Raw genomic sequence first — 18417 nt, forward strand, 5'->3', positions numbered from 1 at the left:
GGTGTTTATGACTTATGAGGGGGTGAACAAAGGCCTCCTGTAGTGAATCGATGCATTTTTGTAAAAAAAAAAAAAATTTTTAAACCGTAATAATCAGTTTAATCTATCTTGAGCTCATTGTTGTTCACGGAAGCAGTTCCAGGAGAATTACGTATGAGGTTGGCTTCATGCAGAGCAACATGCAGGATGTTGTTTCCTTACTGAATTAATCAGCTTTGAATCAGCAGTGAATTAATGATTCAGCGACTCTTTAAACTCTTTAAAACAGTCAAATGCTTCATTCGAGATTGAATCAGCTGTTTGAATGAATCGGTTGAATCACAATGAGTTTTAAATAATTTCAAATTCCAGTTTTCAACATTGTATGTTTAAAACTAAGCATTATTTATGCATTTGTAATACCTGCAGGTTAAATGCACCCATGTCCCCTATGAGCTTCATTAAACAGTCTGTGTAAAAAAAAATACCACTTCAGATCCAGATTCCATAGGTCTATTCGTGAGAAATGTTTTCTTATGTTGGAATGAAAGAATCTTCATACCAGATGAATGCTAACCCAAAAACACAAAATAGAAGATATAGCTACAGTATAACTGAACAGTCTTCCTGCTCAAACTGTGTATAGAAACTAATTAGAATATTTATTTACTCCTTTCCAATTTTGCATTTGCTTGTACTTTTACTTTCATTACTTAAGTAACTTTAACATAAAAAATACTTTACATACAATAAGTGGCATTATTGTGAAATAAAACATGAAGATGAATAAATTTAAGGTAAATAGAGCAGGTTACACTGTAAAAAGAAAAACAATTATATGAAAAATTCCCTGAATTAAATAAATAAAAATAATACAGTACACTGTGTCCTATAGTTTTACAAAACACAAAAATTTATTTAGATCAGTTTTTTATTCCATTCTTCAAACTGCAAGAACATAAACCTGTTGTGATTAGTTATCTTGTATCTCTTCTTCTCATTTCATAGTAGTCCTCAAACTAAGATTTGACTGAATTGTGTCTGAAAAAAAAATCTCATCATTTGATTACGTAGAATACAGACCTTCAGTGATTGTTTTTGCAGCAGCAACAGAAAATAATTTACAAATATTCATTGTTTTTATAGTAAATGCCATTTTTGTAGACTTTAACTGGCTTCACTATTTCTGATAAATACGTCAGAGACTTTCCGGGAAATAAAGCCATAAATCAAAGATCATGTAGCCTACTGATTTCACTTCACGTTTGATATTTGGAAAAGATGGCATGTCACAGTTTTGACACAGCTTCATTTCTTCTTTGTGGATTCTTCATTTCTCAGTTCTGCCTTTCATGAAAAACCAAAACATTTTTGTAAAGGAAAACCAATGAATGGACGCGTGGATCAGTTGTATCTTGGCAGAACCTGAACTAATTCCCTCACATTTCATCATCTTTATGTTTTTAATACACAGTAATGCCATTTACAATATTTTACAGCAGTGTAAACTGTATGCTAGAACTCATAAAACTCAAGCACATATCATTAATATAATTTAAAAAGGCTTCAGAAATGCATGATTGAAACATATAAGCATTACAAATGTCAGATTGATTAATATATATATATATATATATATATATATGAATGCATATTTTCTAGCATACTTTTATAGTGATTTAACTCACTATTAATGAGAGTTGAAAGATTAACCTTATGGGTGTCAAATCCGTATTTTTAATATGGATTTATTCTGTATTTGAAAGAGGAATTGGGATATTTGTTTTCAGTGTTATTTCTCATGTTTACAGCTTGAAGTATTCGTCTCTCTATCAACAAATGACGCTCTTCTCATCAGCCAATCACATTTTGGTTTACCTTCACATCCGGGACCTTCATAACTGCAGACGTCCTGAAAAGTGGGTTCTAGAGGTGCATAAAACCTTTCAGTACTGGAGACATAAACACACATAAAGACAGTGATGGATGAGTATCAGAACCAGGGGCTGATTCAACGTGTGCCAAGCCAAGAAACCGTCGTGAACCGCGGTGGCACAGGGTAAATTATTTTATTTTATTATATTTTTGCGATCGCAAAGTTTGTGGTACATAATTTTTACATTGCACATAAAATAGTAACTATATATTGCAGTCATTTAGTGCATGGCAGTAATTAATATTACAATAATGTTCAAGAATTCATGCTTTGAAATGATCTGTGGAACGTTTTTATGTCATTATTTTTTTACTGTATTTCGGTAGCCTGCTCAAATACAGTATTGTGCGATTAAAACATTCATTGATAATGATCACGAATAAATATTGAACTCATATTAGTGCATAGCTTGTTTGGGTTATTTAGTGTGAAATTCCAATCTAATAAGGCGAAAACCTGAAAGAAGGAAAACTAACTCTGCCTCGCTACCGGTGACGTCACCGTCGCTGATGTTATTGATTGGTTGTTTTTATTAAATAGACAGTAGCGCGTCAAGACTGTTTTGAAGTTTTTGTACAGAATGATTTTAATATATTCAGTTATAAGTGATTTAGATTTAATACGATAAAATCAAATAGACTTAAAATTTAAGTGAGCTATTGACAAATATTTACAAGTTTGATTTGTTTTTATGCTTTATATATATCGCATAATTATTTTATACATTTCATAATTTTCAGTATCTTCTGTTTATTTGAAAGTATTATGCTGTGTTTTGTCTTTTTAAATATGTCTATATAATTATTAATTACTATTATTATTTTAGTTTCAGTATTAGTTTTTTTAGTAGGCTACAAGTTAACTAAATAACGATCTAAATAAAATAAATGCTTGACAACAAACTAAAATCAAACATACATTTTCTTTTCTCATTCTCAATTCTCCTGAAAACCCAACCAGCCAACATAATCTATGATGAATATTTGTAAAAACTGAAACCATTTAATTTATGCTTTCATTTATTCATATAGAAGATGCTTTTATCCAGAGCAACTTACAAACGAGGATCATGAAAATTCCCTAAATTAATTTCTCTCTGTTTTAAATAACATAAAAAAATTCCCCAGGATCTCAAACGATTTAAAACAGACACGTTGTGAATCATTGCAAAGTTCCATTTTAAGGGGAATTTCACTTTCTGTGCTAGACAGATGACAATCTGATTAAAGCTAACCATCACCCACACACAGATACAAACACTTGAGAAGCGCACAGGTCTCAGATGTTGTTCTACATCCTCTTGCAGGAGCTCCAATGCAAAGGCACTGAAGGTGACCGGACTGACGGTCCTGGCCTGTCTTCTGCTGGCAGGACAGGGGCTGACCGCATACCTCGTCTGGGGTCAGAAGGAACACATCAGCGCTCTGACCACCGGCCAGGAGAAGCTGAAGACGGAGCTCACCAGAAAGATGTCCGGTGAGAAACACAGCCGAATGAATTACATGAACTAACCATCAAACACAGATTCAACATGCACCATTCATTGCAAAAATACAAACAGCCATTTCACCAAAACATCATGCATATCATTCAAGGCCTATAATTAAATGCAGTTCTCAAAAAATAAACTGGCACTGCTGCTGATTGTATAATGTCCATATTGTCTGTGTTTGGTCTAACAGGTGCTCCTCCAAAGGCGATGCATCTTCCCATGAAGAGCATGCCACTGCTGAAGGATTTCTCTGACGAGTCCTCTGACCAGACCTCCAAGAAGAGCAGCGTTCCTCTCACTGTGAGAATAAAGATCTAAAAACAATCATCAATACAGCTGCAATACACTTCATTTTCAATATCTGATTCTTATTCTTTTTTTTTCTCTCTTTTTTTAGAAACTGCAACCAATTTTCACAAACCAGAAAGAGGGCACCGGACAACTGGATGGTACATCACCAATTTATATATAATACAAATAAATAAATAAATCATATATGTTTTCAGTGATTGAAAGCAATCTGAAATATGAATATATATATGTTTATATATATATATATATATATATATGCATAATTTTAGTTAATATGTAAATACACTATATTATTATAGAATAGAAATAAATACAAAAATAAGTAAAAAGTTTTGCATCGTAAGTTATAACTATAAACTATGTATAAACTATAAACTTCTGTTTATGATAAACATTCTGAATCTATGACATGGTCTCGTCCATTAATGTTGATCTAAATCTCCATGTTCTGTGAAAGCTGCCAGAAAGAAGATGCAGCTGCCAATGGCGAGCCTGCCACTGCTGGTGGACGCGGATGAGGAGGTGAAAAGCACTCCTGAATCAGGTGAGACACGCACACACACACACACGCACTGATCTGCTCAGATCTCACACGTGTGTGTGTCTTCCCACAGCTGTTGAGGTTCAGAGTAAGTGTCAGCTGGAGTCTCAGAAGCAGATGAAACCCGGCTTCTTCAAGCCTCAGTGTGACGAGCAGGGCAACTATCAGCCCATGCAGTGCTGGCACAGCACCGGATACTGCTGGTGTGTGGATAAAAACGGCAACGAGATCTCCGACACAAGAGTTCGTGGAAGAAGACCCGATTGCAGTCAAGGTGCATCAACACTTTCTTTGATGAACTGAACTTTGAATAGACCTACAAATTGGGCTAACTTGAGAATAAATTAAATGACAAATTAAATGAATTAAACATAACATTTTAAAGTATAAAGACTGAAATCATTTTCTGATGTATTTGTGTCTCTGTTTCTCCAGTGTGAATCAGCACGTCCAGCAGTAAAGAGAAAAACTCTCCTCTTTCAGCTCCAGAGGCTCAATCAGTCATCATGGATGATATTCGATGGAAAAATCCAATAACTTTTCTACTAAAGATCTCTTTTCCTGATTCGTATTCAGAATAGATTAACATTCGCAGCATATTAGCACTGGGCTAACCCTTATTCTATTAATATCTTCTGTGTGATACCATTTCTCTGTTTTAATTTGAACTCACAGCGTGATGTTAGAGGTAGCATGAATGATTATGACTGTAAATAAACACATGCTGTTTCCAAATAAGACTGTGTGGGTTTATTGTCGCTGTTTGATTTAAAAATGATTTACACTATCCATAAAAAGTGAAAATATGTTATTTATTAAACCTGAATATTTTCAATTCTGTCTGACCGATCTCAGTGTGGTTTAAAGAAGAGAAGATCATATGATCATATGAAATTAACAGTATTACATTTATTGTGTAAACATGTTAAAGATAAACATGTTAAAGTGGCAATTAAATAAGGCACAAAATACTAAGAAATATTATATAAGTGCTTTTCATATTGAATTAAATGATTCAAAATATCATAAATCAACAGAATTTTGATCCGTGTATTGTTGAAATTCATTTAAAAAAATGTTTAATCTGCAGAAAAGTATATTTTTAACATTTATTTATAACTTTTTAATTAATTTGATAGTTTTTTTATTATTATTTAGAAAAGATTAAAAACTAAAAAATTCTTAATATTTCTGTTTAGCTATAATTAGCTTTACTTTTTATATATTTATTTAATTTTACAGTTATTTTTTTTATTCAAGACAAATATAACTAAATAAAATAGATAAGAAAAATATAAGGATAAAAACAAAGATAAACGGAGAAGTGTGTGTATTTCCGTTTAACTATTTTTCAATACTTAATCTTACTTCCTTATTTCAGCTACATTTCTAATAATTATTTAACTTTTAGATACATTTTATAATTTAATATTTTTATTTTGTTTTATTACAGCTTTCAATGTTAAGTTTTTTATCATGTTGTTTTGTGTGTGTGTGTGTGTGTTTGTGTGAAAGAATAATCTCAATATTAAATCTGAACTTACTGAAATGTTATGCTGCTAACAGTTTATAAACATTTACATTTACATTACATTTATTCATTTAGCTGACGCTTTTATCCAAAGCGACTTACAATTGCTATATATGTCAGAGGTCGCACGCCTCTGGAGCAACTAGGGGTTAAGTGTCTTGCTCAGGGACACATTGGTGTCTCACAGTGGATTCGAACCCGGTTCTCTCACACCAAAGCCATGTGTCTTATCCACTGTGCCAACACCACCCCATATAAACCATTTTAATACTTTTATACCATTATAATAAGAAACAATAATTGAAAATAACAGGAAAAAATCATGTAAGTGCTATTCAGTCTGCACTAAACATGACTCAAAACATCAGATGCATCATTAGAAGATCATTTTGATAAGAGTACTAAATTTCAATGAATCTTGCAAAACTACTCATAGAGCAGAGCAGCTGCACATACAGATGTGAACATGAAGTGTGCTGTGAAATACAGCTCATGCATGACTCGTGCACTTTCAGATCATTTTCACTCTATAATGTCTAGTTCCCTGCAAAAGAGTATAAATATTATAGCTTCTATTAAAGGGATAGTTCACCCAAATAGCAAAATTATGTCATTAATAACTTCCCCTCATGTCGTTCCAAACCAGTAAGACCTCCGTTTATCTTCGGAAAACAGTTTAAGATATTTTAGATTTAGTCCGAGAGCTCTCAGTCCCTCCATTGAAGCTGTGTGTACGGTATACTGTCAGACAGCAAGCAGTTTCGGCCCAGATCTGGCCCACATTTGGCCCACATGGATATCACACGGGCCAGATTTGGGCCGGTTCTGGGCCGAAACTGTTTGCTGTCTAAGGTAAGAAAAACATTATCAAAGTAGTTCATGTGACATCAGAGGGTCAGTTAGAATTTGTTGAAACATCAAAAATACATTTTGGTTCAAAAATAGCAAAAACTATGACTTTATTCAGCATTGTCTTCTCTTCCGTGTCTGTTGTGAGAGAGAGTTCAAAACAAAGCAGTTTGTGATATCCAGTTCGCAATTCAGATAAGCATTAATCCACAAATGACTTAAGCTGTTAACTTTTTTTAATGTGGCTGACACTGAGTTCAAACAAACCAATATCCCGGAGTAATTCATTTACTCAAACAGTACACTGACTGAACTGCTGTGAAGAGAGAACTGAAGATAACAAACGAATGATTGACTCGTTCTCGAGTCAAGAACCGTTTCTGTCAGACGCGTCGGATTCGAGAACCGAGGAGCTGATGATAACTGTGCATGTGTGATTCAGCGTGAAGCAGACTGACACACAGAGCGTCTGAACCGAGCTGATTCTTTTGGTGATTGATTCTGTGCTAATGTTATGAGCGCGGGTAAACCGAAGGCTTGCAATCATCGCCAATGACGCCATTACGTCGAGCGCAAAAGAACCGGTGAACCGTTTTCTTCAACCAGTTTATTGAATCAAACTGTCCGAAAGAACTACTGGTGATCCGAAAACCAATGCAACCGGTTCTGAACTCGTGAAAGAGTCAATCTTTTGTTTGTTATCTTCAGTTCTCTCTTCACAGCAGTTCAGTCAGTGTACTGTTTGAGTAAATGAATTACTCCGGGATATTGGTTTGTTTGAACTCAGAGGGAGTGTCAGCCACATTAAAAAATTTAACAGCTTAAGTCATTTGTGGATTAATGCGTATTGGAGACGCGAACCATTTAAAATGATTCAGTTTGATTTGGTGAACTGGTTCAAAAAGATCCGGTTACATCGAATGATTCGTTCGCGAACCGGATATCATATGGAATTACATTTGTTTCAATAATAATGAACGAAACTTTATAAAATTGAACGTAACTTTTTCCGAAACTATCAAAAATATGCCATTACAAAAGAAGAAAAACACAATGAAAAAATGAACTCAGTCGCACAAATTTAACAGGCTCTTCAAATATGTTTCATTCTTTGTTAATGTTTTTCAAAGATTTGTTTTCGCTAATCGTGGATTCTGAATTCATTGCCACAGATTTCGCTTACGTTTCCCAGTTTTTCGTTTGGTGTTTTGACACAAACCTCTTGCGGTGATTTGTATTACTAAATATGTAAATAATATTTGAGCTTTGATCGTCTCAGCCTGTAAAGATGAGCTCCTGTCCTTCAAGGCAGCCTGAAGTAAGCTTGTGTTACTGAATGACAATAATAACCCGCAACAAACCGTAGCACACTGTAACATGAAAAACTTGTATCGATGTTATTGGTTACTTCAGTAACACAAGCTTACTTCAAGCTGCCTTGAAGGACAAGAGCTCATCTTTACAGACTGAGACGATTGAAGGTCAAATATTATTTACATATTAAGTAATACAAGGCACGACGTATTGCATACAAATCACCGCGAGAGCTTTTTTTTTTTTTTTTTATTAATGCAGAGAACAAAAACATACAAAAGTATAAACATACATCACATAATATCAACCACAAAAAAAAAATAGAACTAAAGAAAAGAGGGCCAAAATCTAAACAAAATGACACAAGGAGATCAAAGGCAGAGCAAATCTAACAGTCCTTATAGCTTTCTTATGAGTAGACACTGAAATTACATTCAAATAGTTTTCCATTTCTTTTAGGAAAACAGAGAAGACAGGTTTACAGTTGGAGAATTTGAATTTGTGAATGTGAAATTTGTTTAGGAAAAAGTTTAAATTAATAACAAAACTGATATTTTAATTTGTGGGGTCAGAGTCATAATACCCAAATATAATGTTTTTCATATGTACTGAGAAGCCTGGCAAAATATTACACTTGACAAACACACCAATATCATCCCAAAGTTTCTGAGTGTAGTGACATGACCAAAATAAGTGTACAGTTTCTTCAGAACTCGAACAAAAAGAGCATGTAAGATCAATGTCAGATTCAAATCTTTGTATAAACTTCTTTACAGGGTAGAACCTGTGTATGAGCTTAAAATAAATGTCTTTCAGTTTGTCTGTGAGAAATAATTTTTGCGGTAGAGACCAGATTTAATCACCACGAGAGCTTTCCAATATGTGCACCACCACTGAGTGACGTCTGTACTTCCCGGTAAGAGAGCACCTGTCCATCAAAAGCTCACTATCCAATCAGAGTAGATCACTGTTAAGCCCGCCCCCACAAGAAGTTTGTGTCAAAACACCCAGAGCCATATAGAAATGTGAGCAAAGGACGCTTCTGTGCGCTGGCGTCCTCCCACAAGTTAAGAGAATTTAAACAAACATTTGCAGTTAACCAAATGAAACAATACACATTTTAATGCTATAAAAGTGTGCACATCGAGAGAAATAAACAGCAGATGTTCATGTTAACAACTTCTTTAACTTGAGCAAACGCTGCTAATACACATATACATTTGTTAAAAAAGTAAATGAAACAAAAACATGAATGTTTTAATGCTATTGAATAAAAAGAAACGCTCCACTCGAAAGTCTCTGCTCATCATGACAGGACCTGGATCAGTGTGAGCTGCGTCTCGGGCCGATGACGCATGCTCAAACTAGACTGACACGCAAAATAAAAGCAGCGTTGCAAATAAATTAATAGATATGACCATGGAAAATATGTATTGCAAAATCTTTGCTTTCGCGCTGTTTCATTTATGTTTTGCAATTGTTAATTTTTGTTTGCAAAAAGCTAATTTATTTTCCTCAAAACTTTCATTTTCGTTTGCAAAGCTTTATTTTCTTTTGCAAAACGTAAAATTTTTGCATATATATACACAGCGTTAAATTGACTCCATATTTTCATTTTAAAAATGTGACGTGACATACGTCAAGTATGGTGACCCATACTAGGAAATCGTGCTCTGCTTTTAACCCATTTAAGTGCACACACACAGAGCAGTGATAACACACACACTGTGAACACACACCCGGAGCAGTGGGCAGCCATTTATGTTGCGGCGCCCGGGGAGCAGTTGGGGGTTCAGTGTCTTGCTCAAGGGCACCTAAGTCGTGGTATTGAAGGTGGAGAGAGCATTGCACATGCACTCCCCCCATCTACAACTCCTGCCGGCCCGAGACTCGAACTCACAACCTTTCACTTGTGAGTCCGACTCTCTAACCATTAGGCCACGACTTCCCTATTTTCATTGTGTTTTTCTTCTTTTGTAATGGCATATTTTTGATAGTTTCTGAAAAAGTTACGTTCAGTTTTTTAAAGTTTCGTTCGTTATTATTGAAACAAATGTAATTCCATAATATCACAAACTGCTTTGTTTTAAACTCTCTCAAAACAGACATGGAAGAGAAGACAATGCTGAATAAAGTTGTAGTTTTTGCTATTTTTGGACCAAAATGTATTTTCGATGCTTCAAAAAATGACTGACCCTCTGATGTCACATGGACTACTTTGATGATGTTTTTCTTACCTTTCTGGACATGGACAGTAGACCATACACACAGTTTCAATGGAGGGACTGAGAGCTCTCGGACTAAATCTAAAATATCTTAAACTGTTTTCCGAAGATAAACGGAGGTCTTACGGGGTTGGAACGACATGAGGGTGAGATATTAATGACATAATTTTGCTATTTGGGTAACTTTCCCTTTTTATGCCTAAGTTTGAAACTGTTTTTATTATTACAATTGTTTTGAAATATTATAAATACTTTGCAACTTTATTTATTTTAAAACACACACACACACACACACACATATATATATATATATAGTTACATATATTATAGTTTTAGTCAACTTTATTAACCCTGAATGCAACACATTTAGACACACTCAGGTGAAAGTGAACACTAATGAATATTTGAAGAGAGTGAAACACAAGCACACACACACACACACGCAAGCACGCACACACTTATCTTCAGTTCAGAGCCGGTGGACACACGAACATGGACTCTTCTGTGAGTAACACACACTTATAATCTCATCTATTTAATGCATTTCTGCTGGTGTTTTGTGTGAGACATGAGTTTAACGCGGATGATTTGAAGCTTGTGTGTTTGTGTGTTGTAGGCAGTTGACGGAGGAAGAGCTGAAGAAGAGTGTGAGACAGCAGACAGGAAGAGGAATCTGCAGGACCTCCTCAGACAGGAAATGGACATGCATCTTACTGGTAGGCATGAGGAGACTCACTTCAGTCTTTCGGATGATGATGATGGTGACGATGATGATTATGATGATGGTGATGATGTCAGAGGGCAGGGCCAGCATCCAGAGGAATCAGGAGAGAGTGAACCGCATCACACAGCTGAAAGAGGAGATCAGGTTACAGGAGACGCACAGAGAATCCGACCAATCACACGCCACCAGCACAGTGAGTGACCAATCAGGAGACACTGCGGAGAAACTCAGTCCACTACTGACACCTGATAACAGTTAATCATTTGACTTCTGCCTCCTCTACCCTTAGTGCTTTTACTAGTCAAAGTAAAGTAAATATTTTCAGTTTATATTTTAATGTCTGTTTGAGTTTTATTAACTTTATTTATTTATTTATTATTAGGTCATCTATCTATCTATCTATCTATCTATCTATCTATCTATCTATCTATCTATCTATCTATCTATCTATCTATCTATCTATCTATCTATCTATCTATCTATCTATCTATCTATCTATCTATCGCTTTTATTTAACATTTCTATTTGCCGTTGTTCATGTAATATTTGTATTTTGTTTAAATTTAGCTTTATGTAAATTACCAAAAATGATTTTAAATAGTTTTAGTAATTTTGTTTTATGAATTTTAAGCTGTTATATGTCTATTCAGCTTTATTTCTTATTTTTATTTGTAGTTTTTGTCCTTTAATTAATCATATTTATTTCAGTTAGTTTCCAAGGCAACATTTTTATTTGTAGATTTTTGTATAATCTTTATATTTTATTTTATATTGTCTTTATTTAATCAACCTTTTTTAATTTTTATTATTTAAATTATTATTTTTATTTGTAATTTTAGCATTAACAATGGTTGTTTTTATTTCAGTTAGTTACCAAGGCAACATTTCTATTTTTCTTCTATTTGATAGATTTGATTTCAGTCTTATTTAAATAAACGATAGTTTAAGCTAACGATACCAACACTGGATGCTTAAATCATTTGTAATGAAGAAGTTGAATTAAATTAGAAAACTGAAAGTATCAGCACTTACAGTGTGTGCATAATGTGATCAACCAGTGAAACATAAACTACAGATGACTCGTCTTTATGAATCAATGTGAAATTATGATTGTTTAGAAATAATACAAAATGCACACATTAAAATAATCTCTTATTTATGAAAAAATACTCTACTTCATGATTTCTTAAGCACTGGTGTGTGTGTTTCAGGCGGATTACGAGAAACTCCTGGAGCGCAGAACTAGACTGAGAGAGAGTCACGAGAGACTGATCGAGAATGAACTGATGAAGATGGAGAGAGAGTTACAGGAGGAGCAGGTGAGAGCGGAGGACACATGAAAAAGAACAAAAAACAGTACATCCAAAAAATACAGTCATGTATTTACATCAAAATGTTCTCCCTATTCACCGCTGTGTGTGCTGTAAAACTGATATGTCCAGTCCTGGCTTCTGATTGGTCAATTGGTTTATAAATTGTTGTCATCATTGTGGCTTTCGAGTGAGTTCTGGTTGAGTTAAACAAGCAGAGCTCAAACACGTGACTGACTCTGTCCCGTCTGCAGATGGGTGGTGTGGAGGGCGAGATGTGGTACCTGCGCAGAGAGAGACACATCCTGGTCCTTCAGATGGAGGCGCTGCGCAGAGAGAACCAGCAGGCGTCTGCAGACCTGGAGACCCAGAGCAGACAGCACCAGCAGCAGATCAGCAGCCTCAGAGAAGAGAGTCTGCAGGTGAACATCTACACCGAGTCTGCTTTTCTATGATGGTAAAAAAAGATGGTACTCAAACTACAATCAGTTATAAAAAAAAAAAAAAGTTTCGTAAGGGGAGATGCCATAGAAAACCATCTTTGGTTCCTTAAAGTGAGCTTTCAGTGAGCAGTTCTTCACAGAACCATTCTTATCCTTAGTGTCCTTAGAACATTTTAAGAAAGGACTTTTATTCCAATATAAATATATGAAGAAATAAAGGATTCAACACAAAAACAGGAATATCAAAGAGCACAAAATTATCCCAGGTGTATTATATTAACACAATTATATAACAAATTAATAATAATAAAAAAATCTAAATCAACAAAATCCCAGCTTTTAATTCTTAAATTTAGGGAACTTTTTAGAGTTAGGGAAGGCTTTTAGATGTATGAAATATTTGTTGAAAACTACAAACATGCATAGGCGTCGATTTCGGGGGGGACGGGGGGGACGTGTCCCCACCAGATTTCGTCATGAGTCATTTTGTACCCACCACTTTTTTTTTTTTTTTAAACCTCGAGTTCTGCTGCTGCGCTGGCTACACGCTTTTCTGTTCATTAAAACTGCAACAACTGTAACATTGGGATACGTTCTAGGTTGGGGGAGGGGGAGTCATCTTGTCACTGTTATTATTTTCTCTATATGCCGGTTTCAACGGCAACAACATAAACAAACGTTACAGCGAATGCGCGCTTTTGCGGACCTAACTTAACTTCCGGTAGACTTCCAAATAGAATCAATAACATCAGCCAAGTCCCTCTAGAGTAGATATTTTTTGATAACAAACAAAATATGTTTGCTGCATGGATCAGGCGGACTTAATGAGAATGCAAATCCATTCTTTGCCAATAGGAGATGTTTTAAAGCATAGACATAAAGCGCGAGAAATGGAGGTTTCCCCAGTAACAGCTGTAAACAAAGTACGCTCACACACGCTGCTTTATCAGGCATATAACATGCAAGTCTTCCTTCAGAAATACAGCGATATAAAAAACACCTGTGCCTCGTTTTGATATTTAAACATGTAAATGTAAGGGATTATTATTATTAAACGTGCAGTACATAACGTTACTCATGTTTATTCAGCGAAGCCTTTTTGAAAATCGATCAGTTTTAAAATTGTGGTGAGTTTCCAAAAATAAATAAATGTATGGGAAACACATCCCGCAGCACAACCACCTGAGCCATCAGTCTACTCATCGCCTTGACTTTAACCGCGTTTGTAGAAGGTACCGCAGCCAGACCGATATACACAACACAGACCGGAAGTTAACTTAGGTCCAGGCGCGTGCGCCCGATGAAACCGTCTATATGACTATCGCGCTTCTTTTTTTTAAAGAATGTTTTTCAAATGAGTTGACAGTTTGGAATGGACAGTGAACGAGCGGGAACGAGGCTACCTAGTCTTTGCTGGGATTGGCCAGAATTTCTGGCGAATGTATCAAAGACGAGCAAGTCATTTAGCCTTCATACAATATCACAAGGTTGCATCCTAGTGCCATGGACTATAACATATCAAAGTGATAACTTGTAGAACAAATGGATGTTGTTGTACACACAGCAAGGGTCTGCAGACCATTGACACAAAGGTAAGACGCGATAACTTTTAAGATTTGCTGGTATTATGGCTAGGTCTTGTGCATTTGCACACAAGGGATCGGCTGTTTTAATTCTTCTCTTGTAATTAATGTTACGTTAGACTTCCTTAGCCACCAACTTAATTAGCTAGTTACGGTTTGCGTTCATACAGCAAGTGTTGGGGGAGATGATTGTTGAGTAGTCAGTATCTTGTTTAATTATTGCTTGAATCTATTGCTGAATTCTGGAATAGTTGTGATGATGATGATGATGATGATGATGAGGAATGGATCAAGTTTTAGTCAAAATGCCTGATGTAGATTGGATGGATGCATGTTGTTGTGAATTGAGAGCAGTCAGATCATGGTGTGATAGTCAATAGTGTTCATGTGCTACACGTATTTTTGCTTTTTCAATCTTGATAAAATTTGTAGTGCTTAAGTTGTGTTGTGTGTAGATATGGTAAATTGTACTGGGAATTAAATCAAATTATTACATGGCTTGGTTGAATTCCACTGTAGAATGAAGTCTGTTATTTCTTGATAATAACACCGTTGCCATGAAAAACAGAGCGTTGCTATGGACGCGGCAGGATTCTAATCGTAGAGACGGAACTATTTTCTTTAGCGGAAGCAATACAATCGTGTTTAAATCAATAAACTCTTTTTTAAATCAATATTTTGTGTCAAATTATTGATTTATTTGGTGGGTAGCCATGTAATAAGCGGGATAATGTAGAGCGAGGCCCGATTTTGGGTTAGATTTTTTTCCCCGTTTTCAGTGGTTATAACAAAGCAACATGAAAGAGAAATTTGGTAATCATTGTTTAGGTACATTAAACCACGTCATGGCCATGTCATATTGTCAACATGGTACTTATATGATGATATGAAGCAGATTAGTGGGTCATATATCATATGTCTAATGCTTTGTACGGCTTTCTTCTTCATAAAACGAGTCGGACATCATCACATTTTTGTATACATTTTTATTTATTTACATTAATAAGATACAGGACGTCTTTCAAAACATGACCTGCGCGAAAGAGAAAAAAAAAATGCATCATTGTACCCAGCACTTCTGAAAATGCACTTCTGAATGCGTCTCTGTCCCCACCACATTTCAAACCAAACTGACGCCCATGCAAACATGCATGCAATATGTAATAAATATTTGCTTATTTATATATATATATATATATATATATATATATATATATATATTAAAGAGGCGACTTTATTGTATTTTTTATTTGTAATTAAATTTTTGTTGTTGAATAATTGTGTCTTTTATTGTGTTTAATTTGCTATTATTTAGCATTAACTAAACATTATAGTGGCACCTTTTCCAGTTCTGAAACGAGACACATTTATGCTAATGCAAACTGAAAGCATGAAAAGGAATATAGAATATAGTTTATAAACACACACACACACACACACACACTGTGTAGCTGCATTTCCTTTAATATATTTCCACCACCACTGTGGAGAATCAACGACTGGCAGACGATCTGAACGAGTTTTACTGCAGGTTTGAAAGAACACCCATCACCTGCCCTGAACACCTCTCCACACAACCATTCACACCAATAACAACTCCTGCAACCAACCCTGAATGCCTCTCCAAACAACCGTTCACACCATTAACAGCTCCTGCAACCCATCCTGAACACCTCTCCAATCATGCACTCTCACCATTCACACCTCCTGCATCCCCCCTCTCCCCCACACCTGCAATACAGATCAGCGAGGATGCGGTGCGCCAGGTCTTCCGGAAGCAGAAAAGGAAAAAAGCACCAGGCCCAGATTGCGTTACACCAGCCTGTCTGAAATCCTGTGCTGACCAGCTGGCCCCCATCTTCACAAAGATCTTCAACAGATCGCTGGAGCTGTGCGAAGTCCCTTCATGCTTAAAACGCTCCACCATCATCACCATCCCCAAGAAACCCAAAATTACAGGACTAAATGACTACAGGCCTGTGGCTTGTAACATCCGTAGTCATGAAGTCATTTGAAAAACTGGTGCTGGCCCACCTGAAGGACATCACTGGACCCTTGCTAGATCCTCTTCAGTTTGCCTACAGAGCAAACAGGTCTGTGGACGATGCAGTAAACATTGGACTGCATTATGTTCTGCAACACCTAGACAGACCGGGGACCTATGTGAGGATCCTGTTTGTGGACTTCAGCTCGGCTTTTAACACGATCATGCCAAACCTCCTCCTGCCCAAACTAACTCAGCTCTCCGTGCCCACCTCCGTCTGTCAGTGGATCAACAGCTTCCTGACAGACAGGCAGCAGCTAGTGAGGCTGGGAAAATACACATCCAGCACCCGTACAATCAGCACCGGAGCTCCCCAGGGCTGCGTTCTCTCCCCACTGCTCTTCTCCCTGTACACTAACGATTGCACATCTAAGGACCCCTCTGTCAAGCTCCTGAAGTTTGCAGATGACACCACACTCATCGGCCTCATTCAGGACGGTGACGAGTCTGCTTACAGGCAGGAGGTTAAAGAGCTGGCTGTCTGGTGCACTCTCAACAACCTGGAGCTTAACACGCTCAAAACAGTGGAGATGATCGTGGACTTCAGGAGAAACCCCCCTGCACTCCCCGCACTCACCATCATGAACAGCACTGTGACTGCAGTGGAGTCATTCAGGTTCCTGGGCACCACTATCTCTCAGGACCTGAAGTGGGACATTCACATTGACTCCATTGTGAAAAAGGCCCAGCAGAGGTTGTACTTCCTTCGCCAGCTGAGGAAGTTTAACCTGCCACAGGATCTGCTGAAACAGTTCTACTCCACCATCATTGAATCCATCCTCTGCACTTCAGTAACTGTCTGGTTCAGCTCAGCTTCTAAATCAGACCTCAGAAGACTACAGAGGGTAGTCCGGACTGCTGAGCGAATCATCGGTTCAACTCTCCCATCTATTCAAGAACTGTACTTATCCAGAGTGAGCAAAAGGGCTGTTAAAATCACTCTGGACCCCTCACATCCAGCACACTCCCTCTTTGAACTGTTGCCATCTGGTCGACGCTACAGAGCACTGAGCACCAGAACGACCAGACACAGGAACAGTTTCTTCCCTCAGGCAATCCATCTTATGAACAGCTGATACACACTGAACACACTACACTTTATATTTATATACACATACACTTAATTTATCTAACACACATACTTAGTATACACTTACATTTTGCACATAATATACATGTACATACATAACTGCATTTTTGTAATATACCTGCCTACAATTGTCAATTTGTATATTGTCATTCCTTATCTACTTATTTGTATTTTTATATTCTTTTATTATGTGTTTTATGTTCTGTCGCTGTCATTCTGTTGTACTGCGGAGCTTCTGTCACGAAAACAAATTCCTCGTATGTGTAAACATACCTGGCAATAAAGCTCATTCTGATTCTGATATATCACAATACTGTCATCTAGTGGAGTGTTTTTTGTGCTGGTTGTGTTTGTAGGTGTTCAGGGCGTTTCGTGAGGTTCTGGAGGAACAGAGATGCCTGTCTGAGAGGAGGTACAGGAATCTGCTGCTAGACGCCATTCAGGATGCTGTTCATCTGTCCTCACAAAACCTGCAGCTCCAGGAGGAGATCCAGCAGCTCTGGAAAGAGCTCGGTCCCACTTGATGCATCTGATCCAAAACAGATTGATTCATCCGTGGGTCTTAAAGTCTTAATTTGCCCTTCCATAGACCTACAAATGTCTTAAAGGGGTGGTTCGGGATTTTTGACATCGGACCTCATTTTTAAGTCAGCCTGGTATTGATTACCTAGGCAACCGAGTGAGCCGGTTAGCTGGATGTAACGACTGTAGTGCGCTTCTGTTCTGTGTTTACTTTTTGCCGCATTACTAACCGGAGCAAAGTAAAATTCCGCAGCGGCTGAGAAACTAGTTCCTTTAGGATCATTGAGATGAAAGGTAAGTTTGATTTCTAACATTATTCTCTCAACGGACATTTGCATCGATAGTCTAGTGTTATAATTGATTTGCGTTTGGTGCACTGTGGAGTGGGTAAAACGGTTTTTAATGGCTGGCTAACATATACCCATTGACTCGCGCTAGCCTAGCATCGGCCAACTATCCAAATATAAGGACTGGATAATTTAAAAAAAAAAAAAAATGTCTCCACTGATGAATAACAACCAG

General features: G+C 36.8%; 2 protein-coding genes across 2 annotated transcripts; both read left to right on the forward strand.

Annotated features, from left to right (window-relative positions):
- Positions 1 to 1879: 1879 nt before the first annotated feature.
- Positions 1880 to 4745, forward strand: LOC132114319 (H-2 class II histocompatibility antigen gamma chain-like). The gene is made up of 7 exons (XM_059522426.1): positions 1880 to 2038; positions 3222 to 3391; positions 3598 to 3707; positions 3805 to 3856; positions 4177 to 4263; positions 4334 to 4534; positions 4696 to 4745. The coding sequence occupies exons 1-7, from the start codon at positions 1962 to 1964 to the stop codon at positions 4698 to 4700; spliced, it is 702 nt and encodes a 233-aa protein (XP_059378409.1). The 5' UTR covers positions 1880 to 1961; the 3' UTR covers positions 4701 to 4745.
- A 5875-nt stretch (positions 4746 to 10620) lies between these two features.
- Positions 10621 to 17922, forward strand: si:dkey-201i24.3 (polyamine-modulated factor 1-binding protein 1). The gene is made up of 6 exons (XM_059522427.1): positions 10621 to 10683; positions 10796 to 10895; positions 10978 to 11096; positions 12115 to 12222; positions 12468 to 12635; positions 17730 to 17922. The coding sequence occupies exons 1-6, from the start codon at positions 10672 to 10674 to the stop codon at positions 17895 to 17897; spliced, it is 675 nt and encodes a 224-aa protein (XP_059378410.1). The 5' UTR covers positions 10621 to 10671; the 3' UTR covers positions 17898 to 17922.
- Positions 17923 to 18417: the final 495 nt, after the last annotated feature.

The sequence above is a fragment of the Carassius carassius genome, chromosome 33 (assembly GCF_963082965.1).
Source record: "Carassius carassius chromosome 33, fCarCar2.1, whole genome shotgun sequence".
In the NCBI taxonomy this organism is placed as follows: domain Eukaryota; kingdom Metazoa; phylum Chordata; class Actinopteri; order Cypriniformes; family Cyprinidae; genus Carassius; species Carassius carassius.